Source organism: Anomaloglossus baeobatrachus, chromosome 1 (assembly GCF_048569485.1).
Source record: "Anomaloglossus baeobatrachus isolate aAnoBae1 chromosome 1, aAnoBae1.hap1, whole genome shotgun sequence".
NCBI classification, from domain to species: Eukaryota; Metazoa; Chordata; class Amphibia; order Anura; family Aromobatidae; genus Anomaloglossus; species Anomaloglossus baeobatrachus.
Genome location: NC_134353.1, coordinates 671,952,960 through 671,976,222, shown reverse-complemented (window position 1 = coordinate 671,976,222; position 23,263 = coordinate 671,952,960). Strand labels below are relative to the sequence as shown.

General features: G+C 44.1%; 1 protein-coding gene across 1 annotated transcript in view; it reads left to right on the top strand.

Annotated features, from left to right (window-relative positions):
* The window catches only part of LOC142248375 (sodium-dependent serotonin transporter-like), a 183,063-nt gene that overhangs the window by 73,966 nt on the left and 85,834 nt on the right, over positions 1-23,263 (top strand). Inside the window, exon 5 of the mRNA XM_075320045.1 lies at positions 22,319-22,453. Coding sequence (XP_075176160.1) covers positions 22,319-22,453 — 135 coding nt within the window. The remainder of the gene's footprint in view (positions 1-22,318; positions 22,454-23,263) is intronic.

The following is a 23,263-nucleotide window of genomic DNA, read 5'->3' as shown; positions in this document are numbered from 1 at the left end:
TCACACGGCATCTTCCTCTGTTGCCAGCATGTAGTGACCAGCAGTTGACATCGGCATCCATGCTATAGCGATGCATGTCGTCACAGTCATGGCAACCCCAGTCACAGTACCGCTAATGTCTGCTGCCAGCCACTGTTTAGTCGGTAGCTTATATTGCAGCGCAGGGATCTGGCTTGCCGCAAGGCAAGTTGGATGTCTGCCCTTGTTCGCACATAGAGCTGAAGTTGCTGTACCCCTCACCGGAGAGTGCGACTGCGATCGTTATGCCCCTGGTAAAGAGAAAAATAAATCATTAATATGCAATGACATTGATTTTAAAGGTTTGAAGTTATCTTTCATTCATGCTTCTGGTTGCCTTTTACAAATGTGTTTGGTAACTAAATTTGGTGTTATAACTACCTTCATTTATTCATTCATTCAGACTCCGCCTTAGATCTTATTGGCAGTGATTTTGCAATTGAGTGTGGCTATATGGTGTCTACCCTTAGGTGGGCTTTACACGCTGCGATATCGTTACCGATATCGCTAGCGAGCGTACCCACCCCCATCGTTTGTGCGACCCAGGCAAATCGCTGCCCATGGTGCACAAAATCGCGCGGTCCCGTCACACTACTTGCATAGCGACGTCGCTGTGACCGGCGAACCGCCTCCTTTCTAAGGGGGCGGTTCGTTCGGTGTCACAGCGACGTCACTAAGCGGCCGCCCAATCAAAGCGGAGTGGCAGAGATGAGCGGGACGTAACATCCCACCCACCTCCTTCCTTCCTCATTGCTGGCGGGACGCAGGTAAGGAGATGTTCCTCGTTCCTGCGGTGTCACACATAGCGATGTGTACTCCCGCAGGAACGACGAACTACATCATACAAGCAGCAGCAACAATAATTGGGAAGAGGGGGTGATGTCACCGATGAGCGATTTTGAACGTTTTTGCGACGATTCAAAATCGCTCATAGGTGTCACACATAACAACATCACTAAAGCGGCATGGTGGCTCATTAGCTAGCACTGCAGCCTTGCAGCGCTGGGGTCCTGGGTTCAAATCCCACCAAGGACACCATCTGCAAGGAGTTTGTATGTTCTCCCCGTGTTTGCGTGGGTTTCCTCCGGGTACTCCGGTTTCCTCCCACACTCCAAAGACATACAGATAGGGACTCTAGATTGTGAGCACCAATGGGGACAGTGTTGCCATTGTATGTAAAGTGCTGTGGAATTAACAGCGCTATATAAATGAATAAATATTATTATAATATTATTATAAAGCAGCCGGATGTGCGTCACAAATTCCGTGACCCCAACGAGATCGCTTTAGCGATGTCTAGCGTGTAAAGCCACCCTTAGTCATCCTATTCGACTATCTGCCATTCATAATTCTTCTCTTACCAAAATTCATGTTACTTCTAAGGTTGAGAATGTATGCATGAGCGTGAGAGGGTTATACACAGAATCTATATCATTCATGGTGTTTCCTCCTTACCAGCTAAAATTGGGTTGGACATGCCCTGGTTGGTGAAACACAATCCCACCATCAATTGAGAGACTCATGAAGTTAAGTCTTGGGGGAGTTTTTGTTTTGTATATTCAAAATAGTTTCTCTAAAGGTCTCATAAGACCTTCCAGTCGTCTTGGGATATTTCTTTTTTAAGAAAAAAGATGGAGTGTTGCCTTCTTGTACAGATTTTAAAGAGATTAGTGAGATTACAGTACATAATCCATACCCACTACCTCTTATTCCTGATCTGTGTAATCAACTAGTGGGGGTCAAGTGGCTTTCTAAACTGGATCTGAGAGGAACATGTAACGGGGTGCCAGGGGTGCCTCTGGCCTTGTAGTCGTGGCCCTTGCAATCAGGCTTACCCCTGGTTCCCCCGTCACTATGGGGACAGGAGATGACTTGGTGGGGCAGAGTGTGGTGGTGATGCAGATGTTATCCGGCGCACAAACACTCTTCAGGCAGGGTTCGATGCAATGAACAAACATTCTTTTATTCTTCACAAAGTCCCAAACAAAGCAATAAAGGTGATGATACGCTTTCTTAGCTGGGGGAAGCCTGTCCTTGCGTCCCCTCCAGTGGGGATGTGCCTGACTACTCCACTTCGCCCGGCTCCCACTTCTGGCTACCCACAGCCCAGACCCACACCGGACTGCTTCACACTATGAGGTTCCGCCCGCTCCTTTTCTCACCGGCTTCCCTGATTTCCAGCTCCCACACTCTGCCCCGGCTCTGCTGCTCCGCTCCTGTCCCCGAGACGACTGCTCCCTTGATCTAATCTTTTCCTCACACCCTTGCTCTCTCCTCCCCTTGTCTCTGCCGGCTCCTCCTCCCCACTGTGGTGACAGCCGTCCCACCCGGCCACTAGGGGTACCCTAACACTATACACATGCACATACAAATAAAACATTTTTATTAATAACATTTCCGGGTTAACTATGCTCCCTTTTGCAGGGGGTCTGCTCACCCACTGCATACCTCCCCTCTTAAAACCCGAGCCTCCCGGCACGGCTCTTACTTAAAACACACAGAAGCACGTAAAGTCTGCAATACCGTCCACAATAGGCGCAGCACCCACACAGAGGGCTCCAGTGTGCCCAGTTCTCCTCCTCTGGACGGCCACCAGTGTGCGCAGCTCTCCTCCTCTGGACGGCCACCAGTGTGCGCAGCTCTCCTCCTCTGGACGGCCTTCAGTGTGCCCAGTTCTCCTCCTCTGGACGGCCACCAGTCCCGCGCAGCACTCCTCCTCTGGACGGCCACCAGTGTGCGCAGCTCTCCTCCTCTGGACGGCCACCAGTCCCGCGCCCGGCGGTTTCTGCAGCGCTCCCGGTCCTTCTTTCAACTAGCGCCCGGAGGCTCAACAGCGCTCCCGGTCTTAGATGGGCGCCCGGAGGCTTGGCAACAGCGCTCCCGGTCTTAGATGGGGCGACTGCCCGTACAAACACACAGAAGGGAGCTCGTCCCGTGAAACTTTAAAAGAACTTCTGCCGGCTAAACGGCGCCGGACTTAAACAACAGATCAGCAGTGGTGACTTACTCTGGGGGCCAGGCCCTCTTCCATTCCTCCGCTTGGGCCTGGATGTATGCCCCCAGGGATTGTCCCGGCTGCTGACGGATCCTCTGGAAGGACGCAGGGGCGTAGGGTGGCTCCACAGGCGCAGCTGCTGCAGCTCCTCTCGGTGGTGAAGGCGTCGCTGCCCCTGACAATCTTGCTGGTAACGGCGGCGGTGTCAATGCTGAGACTGGGTAGAGTGGAGACGGGTCCTCGTTTCCCGCTCTTAAACAGACTCCACCCCCATCCCCACGCATCATCTTGACTCCTCCGCTGAGGTACTTCTTTTTCTTCTTCTTCCATGCCCTGGAGCTGGCGCCTCCCCTCTTTGGGCGGAGTACTCCATGCTTTCTCTTCGGCACCGGCCAGCCCCAGGCTCTTCTTTCGGCGCCAACTTTCCGCGCCTTTTCTTCCTCACAGATAACGGCCTCCTTGCCGCCATCTTGTACCCGGTCCAACGCTACGGGTACTAGGTTCTCTTCCCACCACGGGACTGGAAATCCTGTATCACGGTCCGGATCCTGTGCTTCAGGCACGACCCGATCTCCAGCCTCCTGGGTTCCTGGCAGGGGAATCGCATCCTGCCGACTACGCCACATGTAACGGGGTGCCAGGGGTGCCTCTGGCCTTGTAGTCGTGGCCCTTGCAATCAGGCTTACCCCTGGTTCCCCCGTCACTATGGGGACAGGAGATGACTTGGTGGGGCAGAGTGTGGTGGTGATGCAGATGTTATCCGGCGCACAAACACTCTTCAGGCAGGGTTCGATGCAATGAACAAACATTCTTTTATTCTTCACAAAGTCCCAAACAAAGCAATAAAGGTGATGATACGCTTTCTTAGCTGGGGGAAGCCTGTCCTTGCGTCCCCTCCAGTGGGGATGTGCCTGACTACTCCACTTCGCCCGGCTCCCACTTCTGGCTACCCACAGCCCGGACCCACACCGGACTGCTTCACACTATGAGGTTCCGCCCGCTCCTTTTCTCACCGGCTTCCCTGATTTCCAGCTCCCACACTCTGCCCCGGCTCTGCTGCTCCGCTCCTGTCCCCGAGACGACTGCTCCCTTGATCTAATCTTTTCCTCACACCCTTGCTCTCTCCTCCCCTTGTCTCTGCCGGCTCCTCCTCCCCACTGTGGTGACAGCCGTCCCACCCGGCCACTAGGGGTACCCTAACACTATACACATGCACATACAAATAAAACATTTTTATTAATAACATTTCCGGGTTAACTATGCTCCCTTTTGCAGGGGGTCTGCTCACCCACTGCAAACATATAACCTCATATCTGATGAGTGGAAAACTGCCATCAATACACCCAAGGGTCACCTTGAAAATTTGTTGATGCTATTCATTTTGACCAATGCTCTAGCAGTATTTCAGACCTTCATAAACTATATATTTTCTTCTCTAGTGGGTAGATTTGTAGTGATATACTTGGATGATATCTTGATTTACTCAGGGTCTTGTGAGGAGAATCAGGAGAATGTTCTGCAGGTGCTTCAAGTTCTTTGTGACAACCATTTATTTGCCAAACTAGAAAAGTGTCAATTTGTGGAATAGCAGGTTCAGTTTTTGGGTAATTTGATGTCTGCTAAAAGTTTTCAGATGGATCCCGCTAAAGTACAGGCCGACCTTGATAGGGTATAACCTACTAATCTTAAAGCTGTACAGAGGTTTTTAGCTTTTGCTAATTATTACCAGACGTTCAGTAAGATCTTCTCTGTCATAGTCAAACCTCTTACTGATATGACCAGAAAGGGTCAACTGAGGCTATTGATGCCTTTGCGGCTCCCAAGACAGCTGTTTCTAAAGCTCCAGTCCTCTATCAGCCCGATGTTGATTTGCCTTTTGTTGTTGAGGTAGGTGCCTCTTCTGTAAGGATGGTTTCCGTTCTTTCACAAAAGAAGCATGGTTACTGTCATCCTTGTGCTTTCTTTTCCAGAAATTCTCACAAGCCGAGTCTAATTATTATATAGACGATCAGGAACTCTTGGTTGTTAAGAGAGCTTTCAATGATTGGAGGCATTAATTGGAGGGGGCTTGGCATAAAGTAACGGTCTTTACTGTATGCTAACGCTGCTAAATGCTTGAATACTAGATAGGCCCACTGAGCCCTTTTGTTCAGTCGGTTTGATTTCTCAGTGACTTATCTCCGTGGTACTAAGAATCTTACGGCTCATGCTTTGTCGCGTTGTTTTTTTTCCAGAATTGAGGGACGAAAATCCAGTCAAAATTCTTAGTGAAGGTGTGGTGGTAGCTACTCTGAGGATTGATCTCAGAAAGCGCATTGTGGAAGCTCAAGTTAGTGCATCAGAAGGGTTGCCACCTGGTAAACTGTTTGTGCCATCTTTGCTTCATACTGACCTTCTAAGCAAAGTGTATTACTCTGTGCTGGCCAGGCATCCTGCTTCTTCTGCCACCTGGAAAGCTGTTTTCAAGTCTTTTTGATGGCAGAGTGCGGAAAAGGATGTTGACGAGTATGTCCGTAAGTGCAGAGTCTGGGTCAGGTCTAAATCCGCTCGATTTGTTTTGCCTAATGAGGCTACCTCTCAACCTTGAACTCATTTGTTTATAGATTTAGTCACAGATTTGCCTAATTGTGGTGGCATTACTGTAGTATGCGTGGTGGACTATTTCAGCCAAATGGTTCACTTGGTTCATCTACCAAAATTTCCTATGGCTAAGAGTTTAGCTTATTGTTTATCTCTCAAGTCGTTAAACTGCAAACTGCACAGTGTTCTTAAAAACATTATTTCTGATAAAGGGGTTTAGTTTATGGTTAGCTTTTGCTCCAGGTTAGGAATTAAGCTTTCGTTCTTTTCATAGAATCATACAATGTTAGAGTTGAAAGGGACCTCAGGATGATCTAGTCCAACCCCCTGCTCACAGCAGGATTCAATATATCATCCCACACAGATGTCTGTCAAGTCTCTTTTTGAAGACTTCCGTTGAACGAGAACTCACCACATCTTATGGAATTGTGTTCCATTCGTTGATCACTCTCACTGTGTAAAAAATTTTTCTAATATCTAATCTGTGTCTCCTCCCATTGCGTTTAGTCTTTCCGTGTGCAAATGAGAATAGTGCTGATTCCTCTATAGTGTGAAAACCCTCGAGATATTTGAAGACAGCTATTAAGTCTCCTCTCAATATTCGTTTTTGCAAGCTAAACATTCCCAAATCCTGTAACCATTCCTCATAGGACATGGTTTGTAGACTGGTCACCATTCTGGTTTCTGTTCTCTGAACTTGCTCCCGTTTGTTGATGTCTTTTTTAAAATGCGGTGCCCAGAACTGGACACAGTATTCTAGATGAGGTCTGACCAAAGAAGAGTTCAGTCTGTGGTCTATTAGTATATCCAATTATTTTTTTTCACATGTGCTCTTGCTTAGCCCTAATCCTCTCACTCTGTACGTACATTCTTTTTTCATTTTGCTTTCACAGATGTAGGACTTTTCATTTCTCCCTGATAAAAAGCAGTCTGTTAGTTAATGCCCACTGTTCCAATTTTTTAGATCTTTTTGAATCCTCTCTTTATTGTCTCTAGTATTAGCTAACCCTCCTAGCTTTGTGTCATCAGTAAATGTAATCAGTTTATCCTCAATTCCTTCATCTAAATCATTGATAAAGATGTTAAACAACACAGGTCCCAGGACAGGGCCCTATGGTACCCCACTTGAGATATTCTTCCAACTAAATGTGCAGCCATTTATGAACACTCTTTGGGTCCGATCACTATGTCAGTTATGAATCCACCTAATAATTGCTTTCTCTGATCCATACGTGGTCATTTTTTCAATAAGGATGGTATAAGATACTTTGTCAAATGCTTTACTGAAGTCAATATATACTATATCTACTGCATTTCCCTGATCCACCCAGTCAGTGATTCTGTCATAGAAAGAAATTAAGTTAGTCTGACATGACTTATTAGTTACAAAGCCATGCTGGATCTGGTTAATCACTTCAGTCTCATCCAGGTACTTGTATACATGTTGTTTAATTATTTTTTCAAAGATCTTTCCTGGGATAGAAGTCAAGCTCTTAGGCCTATAGTTCCCTGGGTCCACTTTTTTCCCCTTCTTGAAGATGGGGACATTTTCTCTTCTCCAGTCTTCTGGGACTTCTGCTGTTCTCCAAGAATTTTCAAAGATTATGGAGAGTGGTTCAGAAATGTTCTCTGCTATCTCCTTAGCTAAGTATTCCCTCATATCTCTCTGTTTATAGATAGCCTGGATTCTTCCATTCCTTCAATAGTACAGTGAAACTCAGTTGATTTGATTTACCTTCTGAGAGAAAACAGATGCAAAATAGGAATTTAAAAGTTCGGTCTTCTCTACATCATATTTTACCACTTCACCATTTTTATCCTGTAAAAATCCTATAGCATCCAATCTCATGTTTCAAAATTTCACATCATTCTTGTTGTCTCTCCAGGGAAGAAAGAGACAAACTCTAGCACCACCTATTGGAAGTAGCAATCCTACAAGTCAAAAGTGGCCTTGTAACAAGACTTTTCATATGACAGGATTTATACCAGATCAGAACCCCAATTTGCAGACGCGGTGTTTCGGGGTGATTGCCCCTTATCAGTACAAAGTATGGGATCTGATCTGGCTTATGAGAAGCTATAGTGGGGACCACAGGGAAGAATATTCTCCTTGCGGAGATCTGACAGACCAGTCTAGCTGCCAGCGAGGGGAGTTATAACTGGAATGCCCCTCTGGCAAATATTCAAATTGTCTCTCCAGGGAGGAAGGAGACAAACTCTAGCAGCACCTATTGGAAGTAGCAATCCTATAAATCAAAAGTGGCCTTTTAACAAGCCTTTTCATATGACTAAAGGGGGCTTTACACGCAACGATGGGGTTACGGAATTCGTGACGTACATCCGGCCTCGTTAGCAATGTCGTTGCATGTGACACCTACGAGCGACCGCTAACGATCAAAATTACTCACCTAATTGTTGATGGTTGGTCGTTCCTGAGGCAGCACACATCGCTATGTGTGACACCCCAGGAACGACGAACAACACCGTACCTGCGTCCTCCGGCAACGAATTGGGCATGACTTTCATGCAGCTGCTCTCTGCCCCTCCGCTTCTATTGGACGCCTGCCATGTGAAGTCGCTGTGACGCCGCACAAACCGCCCCCTTAGAAAAGAGACTGTTCACCGGCACAGCGACGTTGCTAGGAAGGTAAGTACGTGTGACGGGTACTAGCGATTTTGTCCGCCACGGGCAGCGATTTGCCCGTGACGCACAAACGACGGGGGCGGGTGCTTTCACGAGTGACATCGCTAGCGATGTCGCTGCGTGTGAAGCAGCCTTTAGGATTTATACCAGAACAGAACCCCAATTTGCAGACATGGTGTTACGGGGTGATTGCCCCTCGTCAGTGCAAAGTATGGGATCTTATCTGGCTTATGAGAAGCTATACATCATTCTTGCACATTTCAGTCTTTAAGGACATCCAGCCATTCGATCTCTCCTCCTATCCTCTTTCTGAGTTCGTTAAAATCTGCGTTTCTGAAATCAAACGTTGAAGTTTGAGTCTTCACATGTCTTCCTTCTCTAGTTATCCAAAATTCTATGATAGCATGATCTCTGCCTCTTAGGGTCCCAGCCACCCTTACTTCCTCAACCATTTTCTCCCTGTTTATAAGAATTAGATCCAAGGTATCAGATCCCCGTTTTTTCCTCTACATTTTGTAAGATAAAGATTTCAGCAAGAGAGGATACAAATTTGCTGGACATGTTACTTTTACTTGGGAGAGATTTCCAACAACTGTCTGGATAGTTGAAATCTCCCATGATCACTATGTCTTAATTTTTTTTGAGAACTTGACAATCTGATGCATGACGAGCTCATTCATATCTTCAGCTTGACTAGGCAGCCTGTGGTACACGCCTAAAATGGTGTCCTTACTGTTGTTCTCTACCTGTATTCTTATCGAAACAGCTTCCACGGAATTCCCAGTCTCTGATGATTAAGGTTATCATCTTGAGACTAATGCTCAGATGGAGAGAATGAACCAAGAATTAAAATAATAGCTAAGATGCTATGTTTCTTCTAATCAAGAGGACTCAGTGGATAATTGATTTTCATCCCCGGGCTGAGTTTGCTCTCAATAACAGCATCTCCTCTATTGCTACTGGTACCTCACCTTTTTTTTGTTGTGGGGACTTTCATCCAGTTTTTGGTAATTTTTCTGGTTTGCAGTCGACGGTCCTAGAGGAAGAAAGATATTCTTCTTGTTTTCTTAAGGTCTGGAGAGATGTTGAAAAGGTTCTTTTGATAATTGTTGATTGGACCAAGAGAACTGCAAACCACAGACATAGGAGGGCTACTGTCTTTAAGATAGGAGATTTTGTGTCGTTATCCTTAAAAAATCTCTGTCTAAAATTTCCAACTCCCAGTTGTGTAGAGGATTAATAATTCCTTTTACGCCTCTCTTATTAAAAAGTTTGAGGGTATGCTTGCGTGCCGCCCCCGCGTCAGCAGTCTGCCGCCGCTGCTCAGATCCGGATCTGCGGTGGCTCGAGAGGTCTCCGGACCCGGGGGTCGGGGTCGAATGGCCACTCGGAATAAAGGGGGTTATTTACAGTGGATTGTATGGACAGTTTGTGATGCCACCAGTGGTGCGTGGTAAGATGGAGTACCACCGCTGCAATGGGGAGTACCCGGTGGCAATGGTGTGGGCAGCCAGATGTTTAACCCCTCCACGGGTAGTGTGAATGCCCCGGGATTCGGTGCTGGCGACAAGGAGGTGCCGTTGGGACGGTCAGGGATCACTTTACTACTCACTCAGTCCAATAACACTGATACCGACAACCGTGGTAAACCAAAGTTCTTGATATCGCTGCAGTAGGGAGGGAGCATGCCTGGATCCCGTGCCCGTTGTTGTTGCTTGTTAGCCTGTTGCTGTTTCCGTGGCACCTCACTTCTAACTGGTCCCTCTAGCATAGAATTATCGGGTCCCGCTCACCAGTATGGCTAACTGGATGAGCTTGCTCTCAGGGTTCACGCTTGGGATTTTCTGGACTATGTATTGGGAAAGTCCTATCCCCCTCGTTGCGCTAGTACCCCGATTTTGGAGTGGGTGGAGAACGGATCTTGAAGGCTCCGTCCTCGTCGGGTAAATTGTCAAGACGCTTGAAGCTCCTTCTTGACCTAGGGTCCACGTACCCAGTCGTGCACTGGCCCCTGCCCAGTAATGGCACAAGGCCGTCGGCTGTCCTCCTTGACAGTCCAAGCCCCTTGTCACGATCCCCCTGCGACCGGGGTCCAGCTCTTACCAGGCCCAGACCAACGTCTGCCAACTAGTAGTCTCAAGGAGCCCTGCTCCCGCCCTCCTCTCACTTTCACCTCCAACACTACACTCTCCTTTCCTAACACTCCTGACCTCCCCTTACCAACCCTCCAAGTGGGCGACCGTATTCCCTTCAGGTCCGCCACTGGTGTGTCTGGTGGGTGTGGTGCAGAGTGTTCCTAGGATTTTGATTAGCTTGTTCTTGGCAACACCAATGGTCAGGGACCCGTAACCAAGGAGGAGGTGGATACTGTGCAGAAGGGCAGATTGCACAATACCCTGTGGCGACCTGGTAGGCCAGGGCGTCACACTAGGTTTTCAGCATATCATTGAGATTGACCTGGAGAAGGACAAGGAATGTGAGGTAGAGAAGTTTTGGGTTGCAAATGAGTCAGACGACACCTGCAGAATCTCAACAAATGTAAAGGTTTCAGTTCAGAGGTTACAGGTATATTCATTTACTCGTTTGCTCCTCAATCATCTTTTGGTTGTGGCATTCAATACATTACTCCTGCTGGTATTTCCTGCTGGTGATATTCTCATTTTGAAGTCCAGCCATAATGCTGTAAGTTTCTGCCAGTCAGTAGCAAACCAGCTAGGATATTTATCTCTGCTGTTTTTGTTCTCCACTCTGCATCTATATTATGTTTGTTGTCAGTAATTAGGCTGTATATTCTTTAGCAATATTAATCTACTCTTGTATTTTGTTGTTTGTCTTATTCACTCTGGGATCACTTTATACTTCTACACACCTTCTCTTTTGTAGGTAATAATTTGCACTGTGCTCTGCCTCCAGTTCCTTAGAAGGAACGTGAAGTGCTCGACTAACGATCATGCAGAGTAGGCCCAAGTTGCCATAGTTTAGTCTGTGATTAGAGTTATATCAATTTCCGCAGGACCCACTAGGGACTGTAGGGTTGGGATCTCTAGTCTATACAGGAACTGACAGCACCAATTGCAGTTTTTTGTGTTACCTTTACCCCTTTGTGAGTTGTTGTGCATAATATAACAAACATAACAATACTATATATAGGAAACTATTTAAGGGCTCATAATGTATATATGGGGCTCATACTGTATATTGGGGGGCCGTGTGGGTTTAATGCTATATATATAAGGGAGCTGTGTGTGGGTTCATACTGTATATAGGGGGAGCTGTGTGTGGGCTCATACTGTATTTAAGGGGACTGTGGGGGCTTGTACTGTATATAGTAGGCTGTGTGTGGACTCATGCTGTATATAAGGGCCAATAGGTTGGCTCATATGGTAGATAGGGGTGTCAGCATACTTAATGATTCTTGATATTAAATTATACAATTAAAGGCAACCTGTCAGCAGATTTGGAGTCTATAAGCTGCGGCCACCACCAGTGGGCACTTATATACAGCATGTTAGAATGCAGTATATAAGAGCCCAGGCCTCTGTGTAGAACGTAAAAATTACTTTATAATACTTACCTAAACGGTTGCTGCAGTGGAGTTGGGTCATATGGGCGTCTCCGTTCTCCGGCGCCTCCTGTTTCGGCCATCTTCGTCCTCCTTCTGAAGCCTGTGTGCATGATGCATCCCACGTCATACACATTCACCGGTCCCACACAGGAGCACTACAATAGATCAAAGTGCGCCTGCGCAGAACCTCAATGCCGGCAAGTGTGGATGACGTAGGACGCGTCATGCACTCCGGCTTCAGGAGAAGGACGACAAAGATGGCCGAAAGAGGAGGCTCCGACACCGGAGAACAGAGACGTCCATATGACCCAACTCCGTCGCAGCGACCGTTTAGGTAAGTATTATAAAGTGACTCTTACCGTATTTACAACATGTTAGAATGCTGTATATAAGAGCCCACTGGTGGTGGCCGCAGCTTATAGGCCCAAAATCTGGTGACAGGTTCCCTTTAATATTAAAATAATTAATATTAATATTGAGCACAGTTAGTTTCAGCCTATTGGTTTTAGAGCAAAAGTGGTTTAAGAATGTGACAATATAAAATTAAAAATGATATGTAATACAATAATAAAAATGTCATGAACTTTTTAGAAGAAGGGCTTGTGGATATAAATAAATAAAAAAAACTATCTTTCTTTAGAATGACCTAAAGGCAACTGTACATCACTGTGGGAACCTATCTGGAAAATAATTGTATGTGTATATTGACATAAAATATAGACAGTACCGTGCAAAAGATTTAGAGCAGGTGTGGGCCAAAATCCTGCAAAGTAAAACTGTTTTAAAAAATAGAAGACTTCATGTGTATTGAGCAGCAAAATATAAAGATAATTAATGAACAAATGAAAAATCTAAATAAAATCAATATTTGGTGTGACCTGACCACCCTTTGTCTACAAAACAGCATCACTTCTTCTATATGCACTTGTGCACAAATTTTAAGAAACCTAGGAGCAAGGTTGCTCCAAACATCTTGGAAAATTAACCATAGGTCAGTGTGTGTAGGTTTGCATAAATACTTCTCTCTTCATTAGAGATGAGTGGACCCATTGAAATTCTGTTCAGCGGGCTCAGCCGGACTTTAGTAAAAGATTAGCTTTGGATCCTGACTTGACCTGAACCCCAATGGAAGTCACTAACTGGCCAGTTCGGGTCGCCACCCACATGCAGCAATCATAAACAAAACACATCCGGGGGACGGTGGGTGGAGTTTTTCCAATTTTTTTGTTTGGTGCACACTACATCCAATTACACTGTTTTTATCCCCAGTGCGAACTATTCAAACACTGCAAGCAGCTCCCACTGGGATGAGTACCAAGCATACCCAAGCACAGCGATGTTCACGTGAGTGATTTGCATACATAAAGTACCTGAACTCTGTTTTATTTTGTAAAGTCTGTGTTTGGTACGAACACTGAACCTCAAATTTGCTCATCTATAGTCTTCATGTAATACCAGAAAGACTGGACTTTTTTGAGATTGTTGAGATCATGAAATTCTCGCTCTATGGGGGCCATATCAGTATTACTGCCAGGAATTCTTGTTCTTCTTTACATTTGAAGCCAATCAGATGCCTCCCTGATGGTATTGTATGCTGTATAAGTATCAGTCTGTTTTCCTCAGCATTTGAGGACACCATTAATACTGACCACATCCCCAAATCTAATTGCTGAAATGCAGTACCAAGCTTGCTCAAACTTCCACCATTCTTCACTGTTACCTGCAGGCACTTATTATTCTTATGCTCTGCAGCCTTTCAGCTAACCAACTGCCTTGTGTTACAACCAAATATTTAAAATATTTACTTATAAGTCCAGAACAGTGCCAGCATCATTACCTGGCACACCCAGGCAACTTCCGTGGCCCTGGACAAACGGGGGGCTCACTCACTGTCAGCAGGAGGTCCCCACTTTTTCTGCAGCCCATTGACACTATACTGGCTGATGACCCTTTAAACTCAACAAGCATGCGCAAGCAACGCTCACTACTGCGTGCCTATGCATTGCAGGACGGGGTTTATCCATAGGCATTGTTAGAGCACGATGCGCTCGTGTTCCACAGATGAAGAGGAGCAGCAGCCCCAGCATCCCCAGTAATGTGTATGCCCCCCACTGGCCCCTGTAATGTGTATGCCCCCCACTGGCTTCAGTAATGTGTATGCCTCTCACAGGTCCCAATAATATGTATTGCCCCCGTGGCCCAAGTAATGTGTATGCTCCCAACGGCCCCAGTAATGTGTATGACCCCCACTGGCCCTAGTAACATGTATGCTCTAGTAATGTGTATGACCCCTCAGCAATGTGTATGCCCCACAGTAATGTGTATGCCCCCAGTAATGTGTATGCCCCCCTAGTAACATGTATGCCCCCCATAATGTGTATGCTCCCCAGTAACATGTGTGCCCCTGTAATGTGTATGCCCCTCAGTAACATGTATGCCCCCCAGTAATGTATATATCCACAGTAATATCTGTGCTCCAAAGTGATGTCTATGCCCCAGTGATCTTTATGCCCCACTGAGGTCTATGGCCCCTTGCAATTTCTATGCCCCCCAGTGCTATCTGTGCCCTCAGAGATGTATGTGCCCCCCATTGATGTTCATGCCCTCCACCCAGTGATATCTGTGCCCCCAGTGATATTTATGTCCCCAGTTATATGAATGCCCTCAGTGATGTCTATCTCCCCCAGCCCCTCCTGTGCTGTTCTATTTGTCTTAGTTAAAACTGTTATTTAATGTTTTTCATGCCTGTCTCTGCTGCCATCTACTGGTCAGACTTTTCAGCTCCTCTGTTTCTTTTGCTCAGCCCATGGGAGTGTCTGATGACCCTCTTGCATCACTTCCTGGCTTGTCATTCCAGTCAGAGCTTTTGTGAGAGCAACATCCCTTACTTGAGCTACTAGGAGCAAAGTCTTCTGACCACACGTAGTAGCTACAGAGGCAAGCATCACTCGAGATTTCAATGCCAAGTACTTGGATTACTGCACTCTGCATGTCCTGACCTTTGGAGAAAATAAACCACCATTGTTTCATCTCAGCTTGTGCATGTTTTCACTCTGGAGTGCTCAAGGTCCTGTCTGCCCCACCTATAGGAAAAACGAAGGTAAGACTCTCACAACCTCTCACAACTACGCACCTTCCATCGCCTTTAAGTGGGGACAGAACACCTCCTGTGATGCATATACTGTAGCCCCATGTCTCCTGTGATGTATATACAGCAGTCTCAGTGTGTACTGTGTGGCTTTGTCTGCTAGCAGTGACACTACCGGGCTGGCATACAAAATGAAAAAAAGGCACAGTACTGGCCCAGCAGCATCAATGATAACAGACATGGCCTCAAAGTGCACTGTGTGCCGCCATGTCTGATAAAGTGACGGCCATGAAGCAGCGCACCCTGTACAACCATATGCCTGAGAGGAGCTGGACAAGAGACAAGTGGGGGAGGTGACTGATGCTTGCTGCCGGCTTCCCTATATTAAAAATGTCTCTAATGTGTCTGTGTGTGTGCATGTATGATGTGTATATCGATGTATGTCAGTGTATATGATTGTGTATATTTATGTCTGTTTCTAGGTATTTTTGTGAATTTGTCTTCAATTATGTATATGTACTTATTCAAATTTTTAGAGAGAGAAAGGTATACCAAAAAAGGGATAACCACAACATCTGAGATTTAGAGAATCAGAAAAAACTTTATTACAAAAGAAGCAAGCCACAAGTCTCCATACTAGGAGTGAGGCACACATAGAAACATGATTAAAAACACTTAAAAAGCCAAAGGCATTATACACCCAGCACGCCAGGTACCAATATAAATACAGCATAAATATACAGTGTATATTTATGCTGTATATTTATGCTATATTTATATTGGTACCTGGCGTGCTGGGTGTATAATGCCTTTGGATTTTTAAGTGTTTTTAATCATGTTTCTATGTGTGCCTCACTCCTAGTATGGAGACTTGTGGCTTGCTTCTTTTGTAATAAAGTTTTTTCTGATTCTCTAAATCTCTGATGTTGTGGTGATCCCTTTTCTGTATACCTTTCTCTCTCTAAAAATTTGCATTGTGGCTGTATAGCAGGAGATCCCACCAGGTGGTGCCCTTCCTTTCTTTATGTTGGTATATGTACTTATTCCTGTATGTGTATACATCTGTGTATGTGTGTTTTTGTGTGTGCATGGGGCCCACTAAGACGCTTTCGCCCAGGATTCACAAATACCTAAAGCTGGCCCTGGTCCAGAGCACCTGCTGCTAATTTTTCTGCATCCCAGTTTCCTATGTTTTCGTGCTTAGCTGAGTTGCTTGAACCTGGTTCCATGTCAAAGGTATGGCTTTTTGACTACAATTCACAACTTAAGTTCACTTCTATGCAAAATTCTCCGAACAATAGATGGGTCTAGCAGTATCCTACTGGTTGCTACAAGTTCTGAGATGATGCCACTGCTTGAAATCTTCTGATGCCAAAGGACAGTAAGGATGATGTGTCTTTCATCTGCTGCACCATGTTTCCACTGAGTTTACGGTCCTCAGCGTTGCCCGTTTCTTGTTGCTCCTTTGAAAGAGTTCAACAGAACATCTTATAATGTACAATCCAAATTATATTAAATGAGCCGGAGCGTGAGTTGGTACACATGCATGTATAAGCGCATGTTCACACTTGCCAGGAGATTAAAAAAAGCCAAAATAAGAATAATATGAATATATATGTCACGCTGTACTCTAGGATGTCCTAAAGCAGTACAGCCCAGTAATGTAGCACAGAGAACTGGTTCTTGAAACTACCTGAGACAGTAGTTAGCAGGTAAACCACTAGAGGGCGGTAGAGTGGAGAAACCATATGAGCAGAGTATTCCCTAGCTGAGGTAATACTAGTCAAGCCCATCAGATGGCAGTAGAATTGTCAGAACGCTGGATCATAACATGAGGTCTAGTAAATTCACAGGGGCAAAGTCAAAACGTAGTCAGGTGGAAGCAAGGAGTCGGTAGCCAGGAAGTCAGAACTCAGAAGGGGGGAAGAATGGGAAGGGGACAGGAACGAACTCAAAGTAATGTGACGAGGAATGAACAGGGAGACAGCGGGAGAGACATTATCAGGATGGGAACAGAGAACAGAAGTCAACAGGTTAGGTGAACACGGAGGTCAGGAGGAGACAGGGCAGACAACAGGTCACTCACAAGCAAAACGCAGCAGAGCCAGAAATTTCACTGGTGTAGTTCCAGAGAAGCAGTGCCATAATGTAGTGGCCTGACCTCCAGAACGAGGCAGGAAGGATTAACCCCTAACGGAGATTTAACAGAGATGTGAAACTAAAAAAAGGCTCACCTGCAGCTGAGCCATGAGTAAATCATGACAATATAGCCTACTGTAACTAAATAAAAGCATAGTGCATATAAATAAACATAGGGTACTTAGTAAACACTATTTTTGATCAAAAAAGTGTAAAGTATACTCACAGCAGAAGGCACTTAGATGCTCTGCAAATGGAGTCTGCAAGCTATTCTAGGAAAATCTGTACTCCAAAAGTCAAATACCGCTCCCGAGCCCTGGCCTGTGGCCAAACAATACTGTACAATCACATGTGGGGTATTGCTATGTTCAGGAGAAATTGTGCAATGCACTATGGGGCCTTTTTTTACCTATTTCCCTTGTGATAATTGGAAATCTGGAGCTTAAATAAGATTTTAATGGTAGAAATGTAATTATTTTTTCTTCACCACTCAATAGTATAAAATGTTATGACACATCTGTGGTGGCAATATACTTATTGCACATCTAAATGAATTCATTGAGGAGGGGGGCACTTTGTAAAATGGGGTCATTTATGCTGGGAATCGTGGCTGTTCTGGCATCTCAGAGGCTCTGTCTATGTGAGATAGAACCTGCAAACCATTCCAGCAAATTCTGAAGTACATGTAAAATATTGGCAAACTCAGAAGAAATTGTGTAACAAATTGTATGATCAATTTTCTTATTTTACCTTTTTTGAAAATGAAAACTTTGGGCACAAAACAACAATTTAAAAATAGTATTTTTTATTTTCAGTCCAATGTTATAAAATGTTGTGAATCACCTGAGGGTTAGGATTGCTCACTGCACCCCTACATGATTTCCTGGAGAGGCGTAGTTTCCAGAAAGGGTTCACTTGTTGGTGTTTCTGCTATTTTGGAATGTCAGGGCATCTTCAAATGTGACATGGCGTCTGCAATCTATTCCAGCCAAAATTATGCTCTATAATTCAAATAGCGCTCATTCCCTTCTGAGCCTTGCGCCTAAACAGTAGCTTTCCACCACATATAGGGTATCTGTGTGCTCAGAAGAAATTGTGCAACAAATTGTATGGTCCACTTTCTCCTGTTACCCTTGTGAGAATGAAAAATTGGATTTAAAGCAACATTTTTGCGTTAAAAATGTTTTTCATTTTTGCGGCTAAAAGTTATATAATTCTGTGAAGCACTTATGGGTACAAGGTGCTCAGCACACATCTAGATAGATATAAATCCAAAAGCGGAAATAGAGATCCATATTTACATATGCATGTCTACCAAGCAAAATATATATAAACCTACATTTAGACCTGCGTGATTATATGGTGCATTAGAGAAAATACACAAAATTTCAAAAAGTATACAAATTTTATTAACATGATATTAACAGCACAGAATATCACATGATTAGAGACGGATGTCAAAAAGGACACAGTTAAAAGTAATTCCCCTTAAAAACACAGAAAAACAATCCTGGGACAGTGTGGTATAAAGTTGGTATAATTGTAGTGGTCAAAAAATTGGATATATGCATACACCCTAAAGTACATCAAAGCTAATTTGCACAAAATCACCAGTCTAATGTGCTTCAGCAACCATAAGAAGGTGTATGATTATACCCCTAATACATCAGAAATACTAATACTGACACTCCAGCGGATGTAATAAACAACTGATACTCAGAGTTAATACAACATGCAGATGCAGGCATCCTATACATATAAAAGGCCATCATGGATTACAAAGATCAAGGCATGCATTACTGCAGTTGGGTTATTGGTTATTACCCATATAATGATTTACCAAACTTCAGGTCAAGAAGTATATAGTACCCCAAATGCGTACCATGCCAACCTACCACCCAAGGAAAGAGGGGGGAGGGGTAGGCAAGGGGTTTGACCAAAAAAGATTTGGTGATCTGCTGGAGGCAGATTAAGGATAATCAAAGACCACTACCTGTTGAACCACAACTGCCCAGCACCTCTACGCGCGTTTCACACTCGCTTCGTCAGGAGGTGCTGTGATTATCCTTAATCTGCCTCCAGCAGATCACCAAGTCTTTTTTGGTCAAACCCCTTGCCTACCCCTCCCCCCTCTTTCCTTGGGTGGTAGGTTGGCATGGTACGCATTTGGGTACGCATTGGGTACGCATTGACCTGAAGTTTGGTAAATCATTATATGGGTAATAACCAATAACCCAACTGCAGTAATGCATGCCTTGATCTTTGTAATCCATGATGGCCTTTTATATGTATAGGATGCCTGCATCTGCATGTTGTATTAACTCTGAGTATCAGTTGTTTATTACATCCGCTGGAGTGTCAGTATTAGTATTTCTGATGTATTAGGGGTATAATCATACACCTTCTTATGGTTGCTGAAGCACATTAGACTGGTGATTTTGTGCAAATTAGCTTTGATGTACTTTAGGGTGTATGCATATATCCAATTTTTTGACCACTACAATTATACCAACTTTATACCACACTGTCCCAGGATTGTTTTTCTGTGTTTTTAAGGGGAATGACTTTTAACTGTGTCCTTATTGACATCCGTCTCTAATCATGTGATATTCTGTGCTGTTAATATCATGTTAATAAAATTTGTATACTTTTTGAAATTTTGTGTATTTTCTCTAATGCACCATATAATCACGCAGGCCTAAATGTAGGTTTACACATCTAGATAGATTCCTTGATGGGTGTAGTTTCAAAAATGGGGTCACTTGTGGGGGATTTCCACTGTTTAGGCACATCAGGGGCTCTGCAAATGCAACATTTCATCCGCTATCTATTCCTGCCAATTTTACGCTCCAATATTCAAATAGCACTCCATCCATTCCAAGACCTGCCGTGTGCACAAACAGTAGATTTCCACAACATATGGGTTATCCCTATACTCAGGAAAATTGCACAAAAAAGTATGGTTCACTGTCTCCTGTTACCCTTATGAAAATGAAAAAATTGGGTTTAAAGCAATTTTTGTGGCCAAAAAAACTTTTTCATTTTCACTGCTCAACAATTTCTGTGACGCACCTGTGGGTTCAAGTAGCTCACCACACATCTAGCTAAATTATTTGAGGGGTCTCATTTCCAAAATAGGGTGACTTTTGAGGGGTTTCCTCTATTTAGTCATATCAGGGGCTCTGCAAATGGGACTTGGTGTTCGCTATGTGTTCCAGCAAATTTTGCACTCAAATTCAAATAGGGCTCCTTCCCTTCTAAGCCCTGCCATGCACACGAACAGTAGTTTAACACTACATATGGAGTATTGGTGTATGTAGGAGAAATTGCACAACAAATTGAATAATCCATTTTCTACTGTACCCTTGTGAAAATGCAAAAATAGGGCTAAAGCAGTATTTTTGTTGGAAAAAGTAAAATATTAATTTTTTCCTTCTACGTTGCTTTAATTTTTGTGAAGCACTGAAAGGGTTAATAAACTTCTTTAACGTGGTCTTGAGACCTTTGAGGGGTGCAGTTTTTAAAGATGTGGTCCCTAAAAAATTGGTTTGATAAATTTTGTTGGAAAAATAAGAAATTGCTGATAAACTTGTAACCCTTCTACCTTCCTAACAACAAAAAAATATGTTTCAGAAATGATGCTGTGCAGTACATATTTCACACAAAATAATTTGCCACATGTCTATCTGTTTAAGGTCATAAAAATGTGAAATTTTCTCATTTTTTGTAACTTTTTTTTATTTTTATAAATAAACACAAATCATATCGCCAAAATTTAGCACTAACATGAGGTACAATGTATCATTAAGAAGCAATCTCAGAACCACTGGGAAATATTGAAGCCTGGAGAATGTGCCTCTGTGCTCTGATAGCTCGCAAATATATTTTTTTCTGGTTAGCCAATAGAGATTTCAATCCTAAAATACTTTTGTCTTTTTCGGGCATGAAAGTATTTACAACAAGACATCTTGAAACCCAGTCTGCTTTGAAATTTGTGCCTGTGAGAGACATTGATTATGCACTATATAACTACTTTGTGTCATGATTCTGATCAGCCGTGCTCTGCTCTTCTGCAGAGCCTATACTGGGCCTCATATTTTCCTCTGGTGAACTCATGTTCCCGGTCTAGTCTTGTGTGATGTGGGAGGGGCCTATTCCATGAAGCCTCTCTCCGAGTGATTATTTTGCTTTATCAATGAGCTATTTCACCTGGAATGCTGCCAGTGATAGTTCCTGTTTAGCAGTGTACGCCCCTGGTTCCCATGACTGACCTGATCTTGTCCCTTTATCTAGTTCCTCATATCCCTTCTTGTTTCCTCCACTATTCTGACCTGACTGCCTGACCTTCGGCTTGTTTCCTGACCCTGGCTCCGCTCTCTCCCATGTACCCGACGTGTCCTCTTGATTTCCGACCTTGGCTCGTACCTCGACCCTGGCTCCGCTCTCTTCCTGGTACTTGATGCGACTTCCTGCTTAACAGACACTCGGCTCACACATTGATTTCTGCTTCTCTCTCTCCCTCTATTACTTGTAAATCTAAAAATAAGGAATAGAATATGGAATAAAAATATGGAATAAAAATATGGAATAAAAAGAGAATTAATTATCATCAACATTTCTACATCTTCATTTGGCTGATGCGTGGCATTAACCCCTTGTCTACTCGATTTTGAATGCTCTCCCTCTATTACTGACATCATCTACCAGCTCCTGACCCCTGGCTTATTCGACTACCCCGAAGATCTCCTCCACTAGTGTATCTAGCGACTCCTAGTGAAGTGATGATCATCATAACCTGCTTGATAAAACTGGTTATTTATATACCTGATATTAATCCTACAAAATCCCTGACTTTTTGCAACTGTTTCAAGAAAAATTAAAGGATTTTTCTTGGACTTTAACATTGATGACTTATCCTTAGGACACTAATGCTGTTTTGAAGACAATGGTGCAGTCACACCAAACATTGATTTGATTTAGATTTCTATTTTGTTCATTCACTTTGTATTTTGTTAATTGTTGAAAATAAACTACCACTTCTATAAATCTTACCATAAATGTTTCCACATCTTCAGTAATTAAAATGAAAATAAAACTAAAATATTTAAATGAATAAGAAAACTATTAGGACGGGTTGATGTGAAGTTTGAGAGGTAGGCAGTGACCTACCAATTGAGAACTCAAAAGATGTCTTGATGTTTGTGCCATAGAAAATCTTCTGTGAAGAGAAAGAGAAATGGTCCTGTAAAATGTCAGTTCTACAGTTACACCCACGGCTTTGCCTTCCAGGTAGTATGGGTGACAGCGACTCTTCCCTATGTGGTCCTTTTCATACTCCTGATCAGAGGTGCTACGCTGCCTGGAGCATGGAGAGGAATCATTTTCTACCTGAGACCCAACTGGCAGAAGTTGACAGACACTGCAGTAAGTAATAACTACAGTACAAATGCTGACATACTGTTTGCAAGCATAATCACATCCTCATCCTAGGCTATCTTAAATTGTTTCTTAGCAATATGATTGAATATCATAAGTATATATGAATATTTTGCCAACTGCAAATGGTCCATCAGCTAGGTCTACCATTACCATGATGCCATGCTTAATGCCTATATTAAAATATTCCTCAGATAATTGCTGATATAAAGATTGTGTGTTATAGGAAGTTGTCTGGCAATCACTTTTATGCTCAAAATGGCATAAAGAGAAAAAAAATCAATCAATTCTTAAAGGGAATCTGTCAGCAAGTTTTTGCTATATATGCTGAAGCCAGCATGCTGTAATTGTTAACGCAAAAAGCTTAGGCATGCCTGTTTTGTTACTGTCCAATCTTTTGTTTATTTGCTATGTTCGTTTAAAGGTCCAGTCACACTAAGCAACTTACCAGCGATCCCAACAACGATAGGGATCGCTGGTAAGTTGCTAGGAGGTTGCTGGTGAGATGTCACACACAGCGACGCTCCAGTGATCCCACCAGCAACCTGACCTGGCAGGGATCGCTGGAGCGTCGCTACACGGGTTGCTGGTGAGCTCACCAGCAACCAGTGACCAGCCCCCAGCGCCGCGTGGAAGATGCTGCGCTTGGTAACTAAGGTAAATATCGGGTAACCAACCCGATATTTACCTTGGTTACCACTGCATGGAGCTACACGTGCAGAGAGCAGGGAGTAGCGCACACTGAGTGCTGGCTCCCTGCTCTCCTAGTACAGCACACATCGGGTTAATTACCCGATG